This window comes from Mastigoproctus giganteus, chromosome 14, assembly GCF_048544385.1.
Source record: "Mastigoproctus giganteus isolate SK-2022 chromosome 14, ASM4854438v1, whole genome shotgun sequence".
Lineage (NCBI taxonomy): Eukaryota > Metazoa > Arthropoda > Arachnida > Uropygi > Thelyphonidae > Mastigoproctus > Mastigoproctus giganteus.
In genome coordinates this window covers 55,860,708-55,883,586 of record NC_143588.1, presented here as the reverse complement: position 1 = coordinate 55,883,586, position 22,879 = coordinate 55,860,708, and the positions used below count along the sequence as shown (strand labels likewise).

Genomic DNA, 22,879 nt, shown 5'->3' with positions numbered 1-22,879 from the left:
TGAAAGAAAAGTATGTAAGAGAGGGATTGGAATTAGACAGCAATATTGCTTCCGAAAGGGCAAGTCAGTTTGTTTGTTATTTGGTTTTTAGGAGCATTAGCAACTAAGGCCATATTGCTCCGAGATATGCGATGGTCATTCCCTGACCTTTCCGCATCCTCCGTATTTGGTGGTGACGGGCTCGAACCCCGGTCTAATCAAGAAGCGTGTGCTACGCACTGCTGCTCCTTCCCACCTGGCTACGGAGGCGGCAAAGGCAAGTCAGTGGAGGATGCTGTGAAGGCGGTTGTGGTTGAGGCAAGATACTCTTTAGAGAAATATATCCTGGGTGTATTTCTCGACTTTTAAAGGGGCTTTCGATAGGATCTGGTGGAGAGTGCAATGAGAACTCCTGCCATTCTGCGCCTTCCAATGAGAAGGCGCAGAATGGCAGGAGTGTCCGCCAATATTTATAATATCTGTGTGAGTGAGGGTTGTGATGAGAACACAATATGAACAAGTACAAAAATAACTGAGAGGTTCAGTGATAGGATCATATATGTGGAACTGGATCATGGGCAAGCTTTTGAGGAAACTTTGAGTGTTCTGAGCCTTTGTTTCTGCGAATGACCTGCTGATAATTGTAAAGGGAAGTCTAGAAAGGAAATTGAGGATAAGGCTAATAATGCATTTAGAATGGTTAATGAGTGGATACAGCAAAATAAACTGCAGTTATCTGTAGCCAAATCCCGTATAATTTTATTAAAACGTAATTTGAGTCCGATACGTAGTCCTGTAGTGAGAACGCATGCCAGGTCCTTGAGATATGTGCCAGTAGTGAGGTACCTAGAAGTGATGTTGGACGAGGGACTAACCTTTCTTCCCCATGTGGAATATCTCAGAGAGAAGATTGTTTACTCTAAAATTCGCAGGATTGGGGAGTGAGAGGGAGATCCCTCGATCTATTATATAAGTGTGTCTTTCTTCCAATTATTGGCTTATCCGCTGGAGCATGGGGCAATAGAGCTCAAACTGTAGTTAGAAAACAATCGATTTCTGCTCAAAGACTTGCTCTTTTGGCGGTGACCCGAGCCTGTAGAACCGTTTCTAATGATGATCTTGCCTCGTATTGGCTAGATATTGGCTCGTAGATTAGCAGCATATTTGGTTGCTGGTAATCTACCAGCACTTGTATTACCTGCAATTGTATTGGCGTCCGTGGCTACACCACTGGCGTGGGAAACTTAGATGCAGAGGCGATGTGAAATGAACTGTACCAAGTCTTGGGAATTTCTCTTGCACTAGTGCAACGTATGTGTGGAGCCCAGTTCCTGACCTGTTCGCCTACTTTACACCCAAAGTACAAGAATATGCAACAGTAAATAATATTCCTACAGAGGTAATGGGAGTGGTTGCTTGCCTGGATAGTATGGCAAGCAGAATAAAAAGATTGAAATGAACAGAATAAGTCAGGATTTGGAACAGATATGGAAGGAGCGATGGAGCAATTCAGAGGAGAGCAGGGTCACCTTTGCCTTTCTGCCGGATCCGGTAACTATGCATGGGTTGGCCGGAGCTAGGGCTGGCCATGGGCTCAGGGAGAGGCTCTCTGAGCCCATATGTATGTGGGGCAATAGAAAATGCGGCGCATATAATGGCTGTGTGCGCCATCTCCTCCCTATACACTTGGTATAGGGAGGAGATGCTTGCTATTATGCAAGTTATGGAATGGACTCCAGAGGTGGTGTTCAAACACAAGAGAATTATATTGCATTTTTGAATTTTGTGAGGCAAGCATTCTATAGGAGGTCATGTGTTGATGTGTAAATAAGATTTTAAGACTTTTAAACATGTCTTATGTAAATATATATGATTTTAATTGTACAGATTTATGCATATTTAGAATGTTTTGTTTACATGTGTATATGCACTGAGTGATCACTGAATTATGACCACCTACCTAATACTTCGTAGGTCCTCCTTTTGCCCTCAGTACAGCAGCTATCCGACGTGGCATTGGTTCAACAAGATGGTGGAAGCGTTCCGGAGGTATGGCCAACCAAGCTGTGTGTAATGCGGCCAGAAATGCAAGCATGGAGGTGATTGGTGTATCCAGACGCCTGATATGCCTTTCCATAATGTTCCACAGTGCTCTATGGGATTGATATCGAGGGAGTTCGGAGGCCAATCGATATGCTGGAAGTCAGAACTGTGTTCCTCAAATCATTCCTGCATAAGAAGTGCCCGATGGCTCGGCGAATTGTCATCTTGGAAGACACCATCGCCATTCGGGAAAAGTGTAACATAGCGCGGTCCAAGTTCCTGCCAGTGAAACAAGCCCACACCTTACAACGTCGCAAGAGTGACCAGGAGGGACTGAGGGCTAAACAAGTGGGCCCTGTCCCGTCCCTCTACTACTAATCTACCTTCATCCCGGTCATCACATATGCTTCACCAGTTTGGTACAAAAAGCTAACCACAGTGGTAAATAGAAGAACTTGGACAGCATCCAGCGTTCAATAATTCTGACAATCACACGAGCTGTCTCCACAGTCAGCATGCACACACTCCAGGTTCTGGCCGGAGTCCTCCCGCTGGACTTGGAAATCATTGGATGCGCCCTGACATATGTCAAAAGAAATACCGTGTACTATCCTCAACTTCACGTTGGATCTCGCCAACAACAGGAAGCTTGAAAAAACCAGACTGCTCGACCACCTCCGACAGGAATGGCAGGATCGGTGGACAGAATCCACTAAAGGGGAAATCACCAAGAAGATCCTCCCTAGCGTAAACAGAGTCTTTCCAAAACTCCCTAGTTGGTTCCAACCGGGGCTCCACGTCACCTTTCTGCTCACAGGGCACGGGCCATTTAATGCAAAACTATCCTCTGTGGCCACGAGGAGACATGGCAACATCTCATGTATGACTGCGACCAGTATGAGGATCTACGATGCAGGCTCACCACTGCTATCACCTACTTTCTGCAGAACATGGAACAGCATCTTCTCGACTCGGCACAAGAATACAAAGCCCTTACCATTTTTGCACAGAAACTCTTTGCTAGAAGGCGAGCACTTATAGCAAACCACCATGCACAGCACCCAGAAGCTGATGATGAATCCCAAAACCACGACTAGAGAAAACCGGAATACACAAGAAAACTGTACCAAATAACCCACAACCATGAACATGACCATCATTTAGCCTTGTTCACGAGGGAACTGACAACCAGGAAGACCTACGTCTGAACCAGAGACAAACTGACACAGGACTTGATATGAACTGGCTACAAATTATTTGCACTGGACCACTAACTGAATGACTAAACCAAATGACCAACGCACGAACTAAGAAAATGATATCACCAGGACCCAGTGCTGCAGCCTCATAACATGCACAATAGGCGACCTGAACAGGCTACATGATCAACCATAGGACAAGACTGCTCATGTATGACCCTGCGACTGGGATTTGACTCCTACATTGAAAAGATCACCAAAGCAGATCCGGTTCAGATCGCTTGGGCCCCCACTTGCTCACAACTGTCAATGCCTGATGGCGATCTGTACTCCCCTTCCCCTGGTGGGGAGGAGGATACAGTCTTGTCTCCTCTCCACCCCTGCCAACCCTGATTCTTCTCCTGGTGGGGCTTGGGCCTGCCTCACTGAAAATCCTGGGGTCGCCTTCTCTATCGTCCCCATACTTCTGTCTTTTCCCCCCAGCCTTCAGTCTCCTCCCTACTCTGCCTAATACGCCAGCGTATAACCCCACACAAACTGCAAAAACTTAACTTCGTCCAAATTAAACCGCATACACCTCAATTGGCTTTTCTAATTCCAGCGCTCACCCCTACCGAGTTTTATTTTTTTTTTTATTATTTTTTTTTAAGACCCTAGTCACTGAAATCTCAGGAAACTAGGTGGCAGGGCCTGCCAGAGTAAAATTTCATTCTGTGTACCTGGTCTGCCTCCACGAGGCCAAGTGTGGGCAACGTTGGGCCTCAGTAGGGGTCCAGCAGCTAAACGGCCAGATGAACAACGATACACAACACTACTCATATACAAAATCCACACACTTTTAAAGCTCTCGCCTTTCCAGTGAACTGGTACACCTAACAATGAAAGCAACGCGGAGATGGGGGAAACCCCTGGTGCCGTTAGACATCAATACACTTTATACTTACACTATACAACCGCTTCCACCAGCCTTCACTTTTGATACCATGCATGATGGATGAAGAGCCTCGTGTTATTGACGCCAAATCCGTACACGACCATCCACGGTGTGGAGTAAATAACGTGACTCATCCGACCAGCGCACACCTTCCAGTCTTCTAACGTCCAACTTGCATGCTCTTTGCACCAGGCGAGTCTGTTACGCCGATGAACCTTGTTGCATGCTGTGCAGTTCTCTGCAAAATTTTTCTTGGTGCAATTCTGTGCATGCTACGCCCTAACTACTTGAAAAACCGTTAAAAATCACTACAGAAAGGTTGTATGAATCTGAAATATAGACCATAATCTCAGATCCGAGGACAGAGAGAACTGATAACCTTCATCTCCCATTACGAAATAATCTGAACAATCTTGTTATCTCACGACATTGTCTCCAATGAATACCTTTGAACTCTTTAATACATCAAGAATGGTGTAAATAAATACTGAAGGGTCTTCGGCAATTTAATTATTAAATAGTATAAAGTAATGAACAAAATAATTACTTGTCTTGTATGCATATCTGTAAATTAGTAGCTTGCACTTTCTACTTTTTTTAGTTTACTTTCTTATAGTTTTATTTTACTGTTAACATTAATCAACCTATATATTCTTGTAGCCATCTGGCTGTTCAAAGGGTAATCACTAGTTGCTGATAAACTAATAATAAAAAAATTATGAATTTTTCTAGTATAAATTTTTACATCATATAAATAAAGGGTCAACTACCCACTACAGAAACTGAAAGAATTTTATACACCGAATTTGGCACGAAACAGATTTTCAAATACATGTACTGAATGGTATTTCAGCACATTACATGGTAAAGGTGTATGTGATGCTGTTGGGAATTTTTAAATTATTTCTACTCATAAAATTTCATCGTCTTATTCTGAACGAATTGCGACAACCAAGCAAATGATCACACTACGAGTATAGAATTCAGATGTGCTCATTGAAATACCATCACAATGAGAACTGAAACTTAAATTCAATTAAGCTACGTTATTCCAGTAACCCAATAGTTACATACCCTCATTCCTGTTAATGATTGGAAGATCAGATTTTACTGTGGGAAAAAGATTAATCTGAGAAAACATAACTGGGGAAAAAGTTGAAATAGCTTCTTGAAATAACGCTTCTCTGTTATGTTTTTCAGTTGACCACATGGGGAAGCTGTTGTCGGTTTTTGTAAGGTTTTTAGGCGTATCAGCAACTTAGGACATATTGTTCCGTGTAATCTGTCCAAACTGCATGCGTTCTGTGGTCAGTTTTCCGAAAGAAAAACCCGAATTTCCGGGAGATAAAAATCATGCTACCCTCGCCTGAGACCGACTAATTCAGTCACATTGTGGAAAGGGCTCATAAAAATTCTTCGCGTTATTGTCGTGATTCGAACTCGGATTTTTTTCTACCCGGTGTTGGGAGGACGGTGATTATACCAACTGTACTACACCCACGAGGGCAAGCTGTTGTCTTGCCAGTGACGGTGGCAGCGCTCGGGCTTGGCACTTTAGAAACGACTACAAAGTCGATCTAAAGCGACTGATAGTGTTTTTAATCGGATGATATCACCCATTAAGCGAATTCATTAATAATATGAGGCACTGCTATGACTTGTTTCGGAACTCTTTGGTTCCATCATTACACAGCAAGTAGTGCTTTCTGAAACTTTGTGTTGAGCGGTAAACGGATGTATTGAATCTAAACGAGCATCCAAGCGGTAGATCGGATGGAAAAAATCCACTTGGAAACGTAGCTAACAACTTTTATATTAAATTATTAGGTAGGTGGATTGCTCGAGTATATTAAATTATTAGGTAGGTAGATTGCTCGAGCCTAATATTACAATATAATTAAGGAACTGGACAATACTTCAACGTAGGTTACTGCAAAAATTTAAAAATCTTCTTAAAGTAACACTTCGATGTATTGCCGTTTCGTTCGACTCTCTCTCTCTCTCTCTCTCTCTCTCTCTCTCTCTCTCTCTCTCTGGCTGCTGTTGTCCACCCAGTGACGGTGACAGAGATCGGGCTTAGGCTCTTCAGAAACCACCACATATGTTCACGTAGTCAAAGTAACTAATACCGTTTTTAATTGGATAAACATAACGCAAAGAAGCATTAATTTAATAATTTAAGAAGTTATTTCAATTTTTGCAATAACGTGCTTTAGGTAGCGTCCGTTCCTTAAGTATATTAGAACTGGGTTTCCATCGTTCGCATATCATAATAAACTTGACCTCATTTCATTACAGAGAGAAGTGTCAATGTAGTTAACTCACAGAAAGCAACCAAACATACATACATAGCTAGCTGCGAGTTTTAAAGAATATAAGTTAGACTACGAGTAGGGTACATTAAATTTTAAGTACAGACATTATACAAAATTATTTGCGATATATTTACGTAGGCGCCTCCGTAGCCAGGTGGGCAGGAGCAGTAGTGCATAGCACACGCTTCTTGATTAGACCGGGGGTTCGAGCCCGTATCCACCAAATACGGAGGATGCGGCAGGTCAGGGAATGACCACCGCATATTCCCAGCCCGGATAAAGGGTGAGGGTTGGCGTCACGAAGGGCATCCGGCCATAAAAAAATTGCATGCCAAAACAATAAAAAAAAAAAACGCTGACCCCATATAATAATGGGAAAAGGCGAGGACAAAAAAAAAAAAGAATTGATATATTTACGCAACTTATAAATCAGTTTAGAGCTTTAAAATAAAGTTATTTAATTTAGAACTCTTTAATCAAATCATTCTAAACATTCAGCCTCTTTCATAGGCATGCTGTACAGTGTTGTTTACGTTTCATCATATTTCCTATTGTTTTCATCTGAGGTGGAATCCGCTTCAAGTTTAGGTAACTAGTTTCAAGAGGTCGCAAGTTGAAACTTTCCACGAACATGCTGAAGTCTTTAAAAGTGGCGAGTAAGTCTTTGAAAGCGCAGTTTTTCATAAATATCATGTTCAAATGTTACTTGAATGTTCTTGAAAAATAAACTCCTTTTTTCCATTTTGATTATATTATCTTGTGGACCATATCCACAGCTTCAAATTAACAACCGCAAGTTTACATATTAATTGGACACTGACATGCAGTCTTTAACTTCATGAAATTCCAAAAATTCACACTTCATTAAGTTTTAACTGTGGACCTGTTGAACTCAGAGAGCTATAATTTTTGAACATATATAGTTACGTTTTAGTGTTTAACCATCATACCAAGCTTCACGAAATTCCATGGAAGTAAAGTTATGATTTTTTTTTTTTTTTTTTTCAGCTGACTTAGAAAACTGCGGTGCAAATTCTATACAACTCAGTTCTTAATGTCTGGAGAAATAACTGTGATGGCTGCGATAATTCTCTCTTTTAACCATTCTAATTCACGATTTTTGCTTAGCAGACAAAGTTAATATATCTCTAAAAGTAAGGAACAAAAACTCGGAGATTTTCTTAGCATTAATAAAAAAATAAATAAAAAAGACCTTTTGTAAGGGAACGATGATGAAATACATTACTTTAAAATAGCATTCTTTTTCGATGACCATATACAAAGGGTACTAGGAAAGTTTTTCAATACAGCTTTGTTTATTTAATTTTTTCAAAGTAATTTCCTCTACATTCAATACACCTCTCCATCCTCCGAAACCAATCTTTAAACCAGTTCTGCCAAGTTTCACTAGGGAGTAAAGCACACTCGTTGTCCCAAGCCCGTAGAAGGTCCTCATCACTAGAAAACCGCCTCCCTTTTAGCTTAATTTTCACATGCGGGAACAGTGCAAAGTCGCAGGGAGCAAGGTCTGGACTGTAGGGAGGGTGCTCGAGAAGTTTCAGTCCTGTCGTGGTCAAATATTCGGTGCAGGCTTTGGCGCGGTAAGCTGGAGCATTATCGTGATGGAGGTACCAGGTGTCCATTCTTGACTTTGGCCGCAGGTTCTTCATAGATCCAATGACTTTAGGCAGTCATTGTTCAGTATACCACTTAGCTGTGACTGTCTTCTGCGTGTCCAAAACGACACGTTCCACAATTCCACTCGATTTGAAAAATACAGCTATCATTTTCTTCTTTACAGATCGGTATTTTCTGACAATTACGGGTGTGTCGTCATCATCAAAGACCCAAACTTTGTTTTGAGCCTTGGTCGGCAGATCGTAATAGTACAGCCAAGTCTCGTCACCTGTCACGATGTTGTTCACATACCGAGATTGTCCCTTATCAAACTTTTTTAACATCTCCCGGCACCAAGTCACACGTCGTGTCATCTGCTCTTCAGTCAGTTGATGCGGCACCCAGAGAGAACAAAGTTTCTTCACGTGCAAATGATCTTGCAGAATCGAACGAATTGCTGGTGCATTTAGGCCCAAAGTATCCTCTATCTGTTGGTAGGTCACTCGCCTGTTTTCGTCAAGCATTTTCCTCACAGCAGTAACGTTTTCCTCCGTAACTGACGTTCGTGGCCTTCCCGGCCTCTCAGAATCCTCCAGAGTGAAATTTCCCCTTTGGAATTCTCTATACCACCTGAATATCGTTGTACGATGTGGACAATCATCATCTAGTGCAAGAGTCATTTCTTCTAACCACTGCTCTGTGGTTAAACCACGCACGAAATTATACCGCAAAACTGTCCTTATCTCATTTCGTGACCACGATGCCATCGCAAGCACTTTACACTCTCACTACTAATGAACAACTGAGCCCATCGACTTGCCGCGGCGGCTACTATGCGCGTATGAACATGTCTCAACATGCAGCAACAAGCAGCTTCCTGTGATTCATTGTTGCGTCATATTGCAAAACTTTCCTAGTACCCTTTGTATAATCACCTCCAAACAACGATGAATAAAGATTGGTGTCTACATGAATTGTGACACACAGTTGGCTTACTAATTTGAAGAAATTTGTCTTTCAGCATGAGCTCTTTTTTTCTCATATTACTATTTTAGAAAAAAAAAAAAGAAAGAAATTGGCTACTCAAATCTCTGACTTAAAATGAATCTAAAAAAAGAAAAGGAAAGAAACTAGAGAAGTAGCGTTGGACTAGCAACTTTTGGAAAACTAGTGTTACTGTAAAGCAAGTTCTTACCGTGATTGCAAGTAATTATTATTTCTGAAGTGCTTTTGTCAAGATTGAATTGCAATTGAAGACTAACTGCACAGCCGATATCAGATCACATTGAAATATTTTAAAAACGTTTTGCTACTTTCATGTATAGTATTGTTTTCATGATTGAAAGAAATGTTACCCGATATATTTTTTTTCTTCCGCAGTTTGTAAGTATACAGTGCATGAGAGGTGTGTTCAGAGAGCTCCAGCGTCATGTATCAGTACCTATGTTAAGTCTAAAAAGACATCTCAGGTAAGATTTATTTTTGTATTCAGTAAAGCACTTTACTTTTGTATGAAGTCTTTTGAAAGAATGGAACTACGCTGCCCTATCATTAATATCCGTACAACCTTCCGTTGATAGTTAGGCACATCTTACCCAAGCACCACGTGTCAGACAACTATAAATACGAGTATACTTGTAGGCGTTCGAGGAGATAGTACTATAATTTTGAATGGAAGATGTTGTGATCGACGGAGCCACGGACTTCCAGCACTGAATGATAATTAGGTGCCACCTAAGCAATGGGTGTGTACGTGATATTTCAACGGCACTTAAGATCCTTAGGTCGACGATTGGTGCTGAGATCTGAAAATTGAAGCGGACTGGTGCTGACATTGTAACGAAGCAACCAGGAAAACCTACGAAGCTGACGTGACAGAAGAGCCCTACAAAGGATCGTCCGCTCCCGACCGGAACGCATCTCCACGCCGTCACAGCACACACAGACCCTGATTAAGACCATTGGGATACATGTCAGCAGCAGTACAGTCGTAGGATGCTGCATGGTATGGGTTAACACGGTTATGCAGCCGTCCGCAAGCCACTAATCACCTCGACTAATATCAGACCATCTAGTTGGTGTAAACCCCACAGGTCTTGGTCAGTACTCAAATATAAAGCTGTGCTTTGAAGTGACGAGTCACGGTACATTGTGTGCCTGGGGGTAGCGGATACCCGGAGATAGCTTCCTGCCAGACTGAATCGTCCCGACAATGAAGTTGGGCAGAGTGATGGTTTGGGACTGTTTTTCATGGTTTTGCTTAGGACCATTGGTTGTTTTGGGGAAAACCATAAATTCGTGAGGTCTGTTAAGCGTCTTGTTAAATAATGCATCACCTGCGATGTGGCAACACGTTGGGGAAGACCCATATCCCTATCAGTAGGACAGCGTTCCATGTCAACTGCTCGCGTTGTAACTGACTGGTTTCAGGACATGAGCATCGAAAAGTTGGATTGACCCTGACCTCAATCTTATAGCGTGGGATGGATTAAATCGCCTAGTGCAGTGCTTCTCAAACTATCTGTGGTGAAGGACCAGTTTCTTTTATTTCCAATCCGTCGTGGACCGATACTTTTGTAAAATACAAATCGTCGCTAACCGGTAACAAACGGTTTGCGAACGGGCACCGGTCCGCGGACCACACTTTGAGTAGCAATGGTCTAGTGCGTGTGATAAGTCGTACCACTTATCATGAGAGACTGCCCAAAAAACAGCTGAACTGGTCACCTCCTTTGGAGGCCGAACGGCAGAAAATATGGGGAGACATTTACCAAAAAAAAACTGGTGGAACGTGTTCCAGGGAGACTAGAAACTGTGATAAAGACTAAAGGTTTCAGCACATATCTGGATATTAATGGTAGGGCAATGTATTTCAGTGTAACTAAAATAATAATATGGCGAAGTTCTTTAGTTTACAGTCATGTATTGAATTTTCTTAAGTGTGGACGCCAGCTAGCTCGAATTATATTTAATAAGCTGAATTTATAAAGTGATATACAATTTCTGAAAAGTCATCGGAAAGTGCCTGTTTTAAATTAACCTAGCAATGGCGAGGTTAAGCAGAACTAGCCGAAGGTGAATTGCTTCTTGACCATTCTTATGAACTGATATATTGCAGAATTGCCCTTGGTGGCTGGAATACATTACAGTTTACACTATCTGTAGGGATACATGGGCAGGTCAGCTAGCCTACTAGCTGGACGGTGGATGAACGTCTTTTACAAATGAACTGATTTAATAGTAATAATACTTCTGGTGTTGACGCTGTAAATCATCATCCACTGTGACAGATGGAGAATTTCTTTCTTCCGACATTTTCAGTGTCTGGTGAAGCCTTGGTACTGGACTTTGTGAATTAATTTGCCTCTCTTAAGGTCAGGTATCGGTATCTTGGCATTTCATATTCTGGAAATTTTCCGAATGGTGCTGACAGTTAAAAGGGTTGGAAAATATAGGAAAAAGGCTGTTTCCCTTTGTCTTATAAGAGTCTTCCGTTGGATATACGAGTACAACATAACTTCCCTCCTATGATGTCAATCATCATGGAAAGGAAGCAGCATCAGGTTAGGTTCGCTTTTCAGCCTCGCGAGTTCAGCACACCGGATGTTGTGCCTACAGTGAAAGTGTCCTGCATCCGGTTATGCGTCGACCACCACAGCCTAATACTATAAATGCAATACCTGTGATTGAAACCAGGCTTCTAAACAGCCACACCAAGTAAGTTATATCAGCTTGCAGAAAGAAATTTCTAAATAACTAGAGTAATCCTGTGCACGGAGAATTGAATATTGGCTCATGAGATGGCTAAACAGGGAGTTGGGCTACCCTTTTCCCATCTCTAGGAGCGTGCTCTATGCAAACCTTGTCATGAAACCCTGGGAAACTACCATCGAAGAGAGAAATCTGCAGACCTTGGCACAACTTCTATGCCGCCAAATGGATTCGCCTGACATCTGGGAAGTGACGACAAACCCTCGGACCTCAGAACGAACCAGGTGCAGTTCAACACCTTGTCCACGACCTTCCCTGCAAAATGTGCTATACCTTAGATCAGTGTTTCCGGCGAATACGTTCGGATTGTATAACTCCCTGGGAATTGATGCCTCATCTTTCTGCAGCTGGAAGTGCTATAGACAGGACATCCTGAAAGAAATCTACACATGAACTGTACTCATTATGTGGAAGGATTTCCCTGCCACGGCTTCCTTGGATTCACAGGTGTGTGTGGGGGGGGGGTTGTATTTTCAATCTGTTTTGATTTCTTGTAATTCCAATCAATGTAATCAACTCGAATTTGCATAATGTATGTACGCCCTCCTAGCCGAACCTGGTTGTTCCGGGGTGCTCACCGATGTTAATAATAATAAACACACCACAGCCTCCAATAGAGTGGGCGCCTCCGTAGCCAGGTGGGTAGAAGCAGCAGTGCATAGCACACGCTTCTTGATTAGACCGGGGTTCGAGCCCGTCACCACCAAATACGGAGGATGCGAAAGGTCAGAGAATGACCACCGCATATCCCGGAGCAATATGGCCTTAGTTGCTAATGCTCCTAAAAACCAAATAACAAACAAGCCTCCAATAGCTTCCACAACTATCAAGCCAATCTTTTTTTTTTTTTTTTTTTTTTTTTTAAATAGCGCACGAGCGGCTCACCACAAGTTTTCAGAAATCCGAAGCAAGAACCCGTATTGTCACGGCCATCTTTCATCGAGACAATACCAGTCTGGTGAACTAAACAGGCTATTGATATTACCACAATGAAACGCGAATATCAATAAAGCCATAAGATCAACCCGTCAAGACACTCCTTATTTCAACAGCACACCAAAGAAATCCACAGGATCCAATACCGAGGTTTCACCGTTCTCCACACAGGTGAAGCTACTAAACACTGAAAAGTCTATTAAAACTCTTTAATAGAAACAAGGATCTAGCCAACCAAAACACTTCTACAGCTTTCATCATCAAGTGTGAGGAACTCTAGAAACATAGTACCAACCAATGTCACCTATACCTATCATAGTACAGTACACACATTCAAAATATCAAGTAAGCCTCCCACCACCCAAGCCGTAGCTTATATGTGGATCATGATTTATCTTTTAACTTTTGCTGTGCTTAAAACAATTTATCATTTAAAAACCTATCATAGTGCGTGACTGTGTCATGCCCATGTAGCGCTTTGGCCAGCACGGTAAAATATGTAGACATGCTGAGGAAGAGAGAGAGCAAGCTAACATCCCTATGTGTGAAATAACACCGTAGTGCTGCCTCTATGTCAGGATCAACAAGAGGGTGAGGTGTGGATTAAGCCCTTAAGAAACTAAGACTATGAGACCTCAGTATATTGTGTCTGTAATTTCATGTCTTTTTCGGCCTGTTTGGAACAAGGAAATTTCTCGTTCATGAAACAACAAACCTGAGACCGATTAACTCAACTACCTTATGGGGGGAAAAAAAAGCCCTTAAGAATTCCTTGCGTTCATTGATAGGATTCGAACTCAGCCTTTTTTTTCACTGGTATTCAAAGACGGCCATTATAAATCCTGTACTACCCCGAGGGCAAATGAAAAGGAATTCTCATAATATGCAATATTTTTTTCCGAATAAAAATTTATCTTATAAAATAATCGTATTAAAGTAGTTGCGACTTCTTAAAAGCACAACTCTATTCTCTTTCTGCATCCGATGCTTTTACAAATGGCAATTTTAATATAAAAAAAACTAATTTTGATGGTTTTTTGTATTTTTTTTTTTTTTTTTTTTTCATATACTGTATAAAATTAGAGTCCAAAATTTCGAAATACAGTACCGTGACTTCCAAGTGCATTTGCTTTGCAATTCTTTCTAATCACTGCAGTTTACTTCTTTCTCTTTGACATACGGATTCTGATATTTAACAGTGACCGAAGCAATTTTGTTAGATATTAAAATTTGTTGTACACGTTGGCACTAATGACATTAAGAGTAGGAGGTCTGCCGACTTACTTAACAAGTACAGGTGAACATTGAAAAAAAGTCGCCAGTTAGGAATTGGATTTGAGAGTCTGCAATTCTGTCCAGACATGATAGGAGGGAGTATATGGTGAAATGTCTTGTCAATCAATTCTGTCCTGGAGAGACTGTTCAAGGCTCATGGGGTAGAATTTTTCTCAATGTGGTCTGTGCTTGTTAACAGAAGAGACTGCTTCTACAGGGATGGGATACACTTAAATAGAAAGGGTGCAAGAATATTTGCTGATGCTATCGAGGCAGTGTTACGTGAATCGGAATACTGCTGGAGGAGGGGTGCACAGACTAACAGATTAACAGTAGCTGCAGGCAGAGGCGAAAGTGGTTTTTGCACTGCTTCTATTGGAATGAGCAGCAGTCTAGAAAACAAGATGCAGAGTATTTCAGAGACTGTTCGGAGTCATCATGGAACAAGTAAATATATGGAGTGTGTTAGGGTAACTAAGAGTAAGAACAGGTGCATGTACACTATGCTAGGAGCATAGTAAATAAATTTGAAGTGCAAGTCAAGACATCAAATGCGAACATTGTTGGGATATCAGAGACGGGGTGTCACGCAGATATAAGGGATGCAGAATTCGAATATGGGGAGTACTGTGTATACAGAAAGACATTGTGTATATTATCAAGCGGCACCTTGAGTCTTCCCTACAAACCGCGTAATATGCATTTTGACAGTACAAACTGTAAATGTCAGAGATCGTGTAAGTTTTAGTTTGCAGTGTAATTTCGGGTTGTGTTGGTCTGTTATTCCTCGGACAACGTGGGACCCACTTTGCCTGTCCTGGCCTAGAGGAAGCAGTCGAGTGTAGTACAGGTCGAAAGTTCTATGGCAGTGGAGAATCCTGGACTACGCCTCAGCTTGCCAGAAAAGGTCCTAAGAAAGTGAAGAGGCAGGGAGATTGAAGAGGATTAAGGTGGACGATAGGAAGGCTGTGCACCTATAAATAGGAAGCTAATGGGATAGAGAGACAACTCTGTGGAGGAGCCCATCCTCACAACGAGGGAGATGGGGCTGTTAGGGAGAATAAAAGGTTTATGGCGATAGGATCCACCAGGCGAAAAGTTGGGATGGGAGGTGGGGGGATTGTTGTTGTAATAAGGTTTTTAAGAGCATCAGCGACTAAGGCCATATTGCTCCGTGTATACTGTCTATAAATTTAGACAGTACACACGGAGACAGTATACATGAGCATTGGGAAATCAAAAATTAGAGTAGTAGTGTGCTAAAGGCCTAATGACGCTGAGTACAACGAACAACTTTACAGAAAATTAGATTGGATCAGTAAAATCAGAATTTCTTATAAGGGGAGATTGTAACTTTCCAGTTATCAACTGTAACTTGTGGTTTGGTCACTCACACACTAGCAAGACTTTTTTGGATTTATTTGATTACTTTTCTACAGCAGCAGATTACACAGGCTACCAGAGGGAGTAATACCCCTGATCTAATTATCAGCAATGATTATTCGTGCATTACGAGTATGCAAATAAAGAAGCTTGTTATTGTTATTTGGTTTTTTTTTTTTAGGAGCATTAGCAACTAAGGCCATATTGCTCCGGGATATGCGGTGGTCCTTCCCTGACCTTTCCGCATCCTCCGTATTTGGTGGAATAAAGAAGCAACTTCATGACAGTGATCACAGTGTACTGAAGTGAGATTTACTTAAAGATATAACTACCATCGAGGATAAAGGGAAGCGTTTTTGCCTTCGTACAGACAGTTTCTATATTCTATACAGTAGAGAAAACCGATGATGTTACCATAGCCAATTCTAAGGCGAAAATTAGCCGCGTTGAGTGCATTAATCATGGAAGCTACTATGTTTTTCATGCCAACTAAAAAATGCTGTTCAAAGGTTTATTGCTAAACGGAAATCAAATGAACTAATGAGACTAGTCGCGGAGAAGAAAAATGCAAGGATGCATATAAATTATCAGGGAGAGACAGAAGACTGTGGTAGATATACACTGAAAAGACAGAATTCGTGAGATACCTGGTTTCTGGGCAACGCGATGCTGTCACCCCTCTCTCTCTCTCTCTAGTGAACGAACCCATCGCTTGGCAGGTACACGGTAATTCGATGTCAGTATGGATAAACGTCGTGAGTTAACCGACTTTGAATTGGGATGATAGTGGGTGCCCGACGCATGGGTCACTTTATCGCGGAGGTGGTACAGAAATTGCACTATATTTGTTCGACAGTATCAAGGGTGTATTTGGAATAATCCATTTCCAGAATAACATCTCATCGTGGACATATTGCTGTCTTCTGTTGCTCGATGAGGTCTCTCAGACCTCTTTCCGAGTTATTGTCAGTCTTTCTACAGCTGACTTCGAGTGGTGTTGGCGGTTTCTGGTCGTCACTGTCCTTGTCTTTCTCATGATATCCTCTAGCTCGGTGTTAGTCCAATCTATGATCCCGAAGGATTATGTTAGCACTGAGACTGCATAGGAGTTTATGGCTTTAACTGTGTTCGCTTCGTTCAACTTTACTTTGAGCAGGATTCTGGGTCACTGATGGAATTTTTCGTCATGCAGGTCTTTATCTCCTTGTGCTCTAACTACTGAGCCTGCATCATCCCCAGATATTTGTAGGTCTCTCTCCCTGTCATGGCTTCGATCTCTTTGCGTCTGTAGCGGTAGTTTCAGCCAGCTAATTTCCCCTGAGACAATCCATGGGTCTTAGATTTGTCTACACCAAATATCATCCTGATGTCATTGCTGAATTCTTGGGTGATCCGGAGTAGTTTCTGGAGTTGCTTCTCGGTTGCCGCGTAGAGCTTGATGTCATCCTTGTACATCAGGTAGGAGAGGGTATACAGGTTTTTCTTTCCTTCTTTGATGTTATATCCATACTTGCTGTTGTTGAGCACGGGGGATAGCAGGCTGAGTACTAGACAGAACCACAGTGGGCTCAAGGCATCTCCCTAAAAGATTCTTCTCCTGATGGCGATCGGTTTGGTTGTGATGATCTCGACCTTGATGGTGGCACTCCATTTTGCCATGGTTGCTTCTAGGAAGTTTATCACTGTCGGACTGACTTTGTAGATCTTCAGCGTCTCTATTACCCAGCTATCAGGCACGGAGTAGAAGGTCTTGCAGTAATCGATGCAGACCGTGTACAGGTTGCGCGCGTCTTGTAGGCTTGCTCTATAACTGCGTCATCGATGGTTAATTGCTTCTTACATCATTTGTTCAGCCATGATGTTTCTGGCTCTCCAAGTGGTCTGATATCTTCTTGGTTATGCAGCTGCTCAGGATCTTGTACACTGTTGGGAGACAGACGACCTGTCTGTACTTCGTTGGATTTCTGGTGTGTTTGTCCTTAGCCTTCAGGTAAGTGATTCTTTCCATTGCTAAAGTTATGGCAACAGTGTAAGGGCTCATCAAGTAAATATTGACCTAGTAGCTTATCCAGTTGATCCTGTTTTATATATATATATGGTAACCTTGCATTAGAACGGAAAGTATCTTTGCATATGGTTAATGAAAATAGCTGCTTGAAGGGGAGAAAATTAAATGTCAGAAATTTGAAATAGTTTGATCACCATCTAATTAACTCATGTACACAGACAAATTGTTTTTTTTTTTTTTAAATAATTTTTCAAGTTATATTTTTTGTAATTTCCAGTTAATGTATTAATATTTTATTGATTGAAGAAAGTCAAGTAAATGGTCAAAACGATGTAAAAATAATGTCGCAAATCTTCAGTAGTTTAGCAGTGAACAAATGCGACATTATTTTCTTTGTGCTTCTTGAAACATAAAGCTCCTTGCATTTTTCAGGTGCTAGCCCATCATTGGACAGAAGGAAATTGTACAGGAAAATGTAGCAAATGCAAGAAACCCATTAAGTCTTATAATGGAATAACAGGCCTTCACTGCCGATGGTGTCAGATGACCGTAAGTGTTCCAACATAGCCGTAAATTTGCCTGTAACATAAGCGTTGTAAGTAAATGCCTTCGTTTTTGAATACTCTTTCTTACTTTAAGCAAACTACAACAAAAGGTGTGTGCTAATCACAATGTAAAAACAAATTCTCTCTTCAGGAGAGCTTTCTATCCGTTAATAACTTGTAAAACTGTCATGTGATGAATTTTCTTTCTTTTGTTATAAACTTAAATTACCGCTTCATAAATAAATTTTCATCTCCAATACAGAAGATCCATCGTCAATTTTGTACTTTACTTTTATTCATACTTGATTGCTAATGCGAATTTCCAGTTCTTCTGGCCTCAGTGGCAGTAAGCTGTCTTTGCCACCTAATAATTTGAAAGAAAGATTAGGGTTTGGATCTTCTCTGTTACTTATTTTCACGAGTTGTTCTTCATGCAGCAAACTGACAATAGGATCGTAAAATATTTATAAAAATAAAAAGGTCAGAAGGCTACTTAGTTTTCAGTCGAATTTACTACTAAAATAAAGCATTTTATATACAGTTTGTTTATCAAAATACATATTTGGCTGTTATGCTATAATTTTTGAACCTTAATGACAAATTTTTATTTTAGCTCCACAACCATTGTGCCTCCCAGGTCAAGCCCGAATGTAATCTTGGGGAGCACAGGGATCACATCCTACCCCCAACTTCCATCTGTCCTATGGTACTGGTAGGTGGATTTTTATATTCATTTTACAATGAATTATGTACTACTGAGCTTATGGTAGACATTCTGATCATGAACGAAATTTGAGAGAAAGACAATCATATATGCTTTAATCGTTAAGCTTCCATTAAACAAGAACTCTGTTTCCCACCACACTTCATTCGTATAGATTAGATTTCTCATTTCATGAAACATGGATTCCATCAGTTAAGACATAGAGAACGCCATATATGCCTACTTAACTACTCTGGCATTTAATATAAAAAAGGCATACAAATTCGCAGAAGGATTCTTCATGATTGGATAAGTCTTGTAAACTCAAAAAAGGTTGCCAGGCAGAGTTCCATCAGGACGAAGTCGTGATGTAACTTTGCCTATTTTCCTTTATTTAATTACACCACTAATAATGACCCATTTGTTATATATTCAGGAAAGACAGCGAAGTGTTTCTGCGGGACACAAGAAAAATCTCTCTAGGACAGATTCCAATGCAGTTGGCGATAGCAATCAGGGCGTCGTAAGTATTTCTTTCTCTTTAAAAGATCATTTATTTATTAAATTTATAAATCTCATTTATTCTCTAGCTGTCGAAAGAGCCATTATGGTACTTTGCAAAAACAAGGCATACTTCTGACAGAAAAAATGTTTCAGAAAACTTTTTCGTGGGGGGGTGGGCTGCATCAGTTAGTTCGCTGAACCAGCAGTTCTCAAAGTATGATCATCCCATTTCGTTAGTTATGTTTATTTTTCCAGTCCAAATAATCTCGGGTTCAGTGATTTATTGTTAAGGTTGATATAGTAAGAAAGATGTACTGTTTTAAAACGACTTATGAAAATCTGTCCCAGTGGACGAATTGTTATGAAGGATAACAGAAGCGAAGAATGCAAGCAAGCATTAAAAAAAAAAAGTTCCACATCATTCAACAAGTCGGAATGTCCTAGACTAGATGCGAGGTGTGTTCACTAGAGATTGAAATACTGCACACACAGGATGGATCTACCCAAATTTTAGTCAGAATCACAACGGTCTTATTTCAGGTAAAATAATGAATGTTCATTGTGAAAGTGGCTTGGCTGAATGCAAGCAAACTTGACTATATTGGAAAGAATATAAAGTTGTGTTGTGGAAATATAGAAACTTTCATTAAAACATAAATAACCAAGTCAGCAGACAAGGAACGCAAGTGTCATAATTTCCAATTTCTTACAGTAGGCCACTGTTCAGGTGAAAGTACATAATCTAAATATTGATGCGCTAGTCACGAATTAGCAAAATACATATAATTCACATCCAGAATTACCGAGCGATTATATACGTGACACACAGATTCAATTAGTATTAAACTCTTAATTAATTCTATTTTATACACCTCATTAATTGTAGAACTTACTGGGTTAAACTTGTATCAGTTGATTTGTCGATACTTATGACCAAAGAAAAAGCGTTAAATAAAATGGCCAAAAATAATATAAAACTTTAACTAAACTTGACCAAAAGCAGAATATGCAGCAACCCAGAAATCAAGGTGTCAGGGATTTCAAGACCTGCTGGGGGGTTTTCTTCTGGAACAAGCAAATACATGGAATGTGTTAGGATTGCCAGATCATATCATCAAATGCAGACATTGCGAGGATATCAGAGACATGGTGTCACTCAGAATTTGAATATGAGGAGTACAATTGTACAGACAGGAACGGAGCGGGGAGGGGTTATTCTTAGTTAAGAAGCACATAAAATCTAAGACAGCGCATCCAGTCGATATAATAATAATAAAATAAATATATGAGTGGCTGGAGCAGAGTTGAGTCAGTTTGGTGTGTGACATAAGCACTGCGAAGGCAGAAATGAAGATAGTGTGTTATAGACCTAATGACTGTGATGATCCTGCTCAGGTTGTAGACAAACTGAGAAGGTATTTCGCATCTAAATTCTCACAGGTAGTTGAATTATTTTCTGATAACTGAGAGGAAAGTGTTGATGCTAAACGTAAAAAAAAGTGGTATCTGGGGTGGATGGGATCTATCCAATTATGTTTAAGGGAAGCAGCAAAGGAGGTAAAATTCTGAGACTATCTTTGGATTCAGCAGAGTTTTGTATGGACTGGAGATGTTGGAATACAGTATATCCCCAATTCACAAAGGGGATCAAAAGGTAACGTGAAAATTGTAGACCTGTTAGTTAACTTCTATTCCAGGAAAAATAATGGAATCACTGGCTAAAGAAGTTGTTATTTGGTTTTTAGGAGCATTAGCAACTAAGGCCATATTGCTCCGGGGATATGCGGTGGTCATTTCCTGACCTTTCCGCATCCTCCGTATTTGGTGGTGACAGGCTCGAACCCAGGTCTGATCAAGAAGCGTGTGCTATGCACTGCTGCTCCTGCCCACCTGGCTGCGGAGGCGCCAGCTAAAGAAGTAACGCAGGACTATGTAGACAGGGATGCAATTATGCTACAGTCACAGCATGATTTGTTAAGGGATGATCTTGTCTGACCAATCTGATTAGACACTATAACGCAGAAACAAAGGAACTGGGTGTGCAAAAAATTATTTTGACATCATATACTCAGATTTCAGAAAAGTTTTTGAACTCAACCATAGCAATGGATAAAGGGACGGTTGAGTGGGAGAAGACAGAGTGGTTATCAGTGGGCACTCCTCTTCTTGGACAGATGTTATTAGCGAGGTTCCCCAGTGTTCAGTTCTAGCTCCGTTGTTGTTTTTTTATATTTATTAATAATACTGAAGGAATATCAGGCTTAATGTGTAAGTTTGCAGATGACATGAAGGTTGGCAGGGTAGTTAATCACAATAATCAGGGTATGCTACTGCAACAAGATCTACAAAGATTAGACAGATAGGCTGAGAAGTGGCAATTGAAATTTAACAATGACAAACAAATGCAGGGTACTTCATATGGGGAGCAATAATCCCAGATTCATGTACCAGCTCTGTGGTACCACACGCATGGAGAATGAGAAAGACCTGGAGGTAATTGTGCAGTCAGATATGAAGCTATCTGACCAGTATAGACAATTCTGTACTGCTCAGATCATGGGGTTTCGTCTGGAAAATTTTAGGAAGGATGTGGATCTGTTGGAACAGGTGCAGTGAAGTGCAGTAACATTGGTAAGAGGAGCAAAAGGATACTATAACCAGAAAGGCTTGAGTTTTGCGGATTGCAGCGTCTGCGAGAAGATCTGATTGAGGCATTTAAAAGGCCTTGACTGGATTGAGTAAGCTCATTGCTGATGGAATCTCTCCTCTTGCTCAGACTTCGCACATAAAGGGACATGAATTCAAAGTGAGGGAGGGTGGCTGTACATAGGATGTGCGGAAATTTTCCCTCGGCCAGAGGGAAGTTGATTGTTGGGTCAAACTCCGGTTAGGTGTTGTAGAAGTGAGCAGTTTGAATAAATTCAAGAAAATCGAGATAAACTGTTAGAGGGTGAACAATCGCAATGAGATTTTTTATTTATTTATTTTATTTTTTGGCTGGAAGGAACTGTATAAGGTTGCTTTCTTTCATCATTTACCACCACCACTACTACTAATAGTAATAAAGTACAAACTAAGATTTGAAACTCAAACATAACAAATAAAAGAGAGAGAGAGAGAGAGAGAGAGAGAGAGAATTAGAAGCTTATGCAATAACATTATTGCATTCATAACCAATGAACAATAATAGGGCGACCAAATCATTGCCTATGTGCAATAAAGTGACCTTTATTTCATCATTATTAATTTTTATATATATATATATATATAAGATTTATGTTAAGTTATTATAATAACTAAACAGTAATGTTGAAGTTAGAACATTACCATCATTACCTGATGGTGATCATAATCCATATGCGAGGTACGTCGCCACATATCGATGACGTTAAGAACGCAGTGTATTTACATAAATTGTTTAGGGCAATAGCCTCAGGTTACGAAAAAATTAACTAATGTATAGGTTTGTGCTATAGCATCGTGTTTATACGTAGCCATCTACTAAATAGTTACAAAATTGGCATCATTTAAGTATATCTCATATTGTGAATGCCTTCACAACGAGTTGCCATGGTATTGCACTACCTCTAATAAATAACGCCTCTCTAATAGAGAAGATTACTGTTACCTATTCTGTGCCGTCTGGGTGGATACCACCACCCAGACA

At 40.7% G+C, this 22,879-nt stretch overlaps 1 protein-coding gene across 3 annotated transcripts in view; it reads left to right on the top strand.

Moving 5' to 3' along the window:
* Dgk (diacyl glycerol kinase 1) overlaps positions 1–22,879 on the top strand; it is a 313,927-nt gene that overhangs the window by 216,730 nt on the left and 74,318 nt on the right. For all 3 annotated transcript variants that reach the window (XM_090388889.1, XM_090388891.1, XM_090388890.1), the window contains 4 exons: positions 9,468–9,556; positions 17,893–18,009; positions 18,619–18,717; positions 19,145–19,231. In XM_090388889.1, the coding sequence (XP_090245015.1) occupies positions 9,468–9,556; positions 17,893–18,009; positions 18,619–18,717; positions 19,145–19,231 (392 nt within the window). The remainder of the gene's footprint in view (positions 1–9,467; positions 9,557–17,892; positions 18,010–18,618; positions 18,718–19,144; positions 19,232–22,879) is intronic.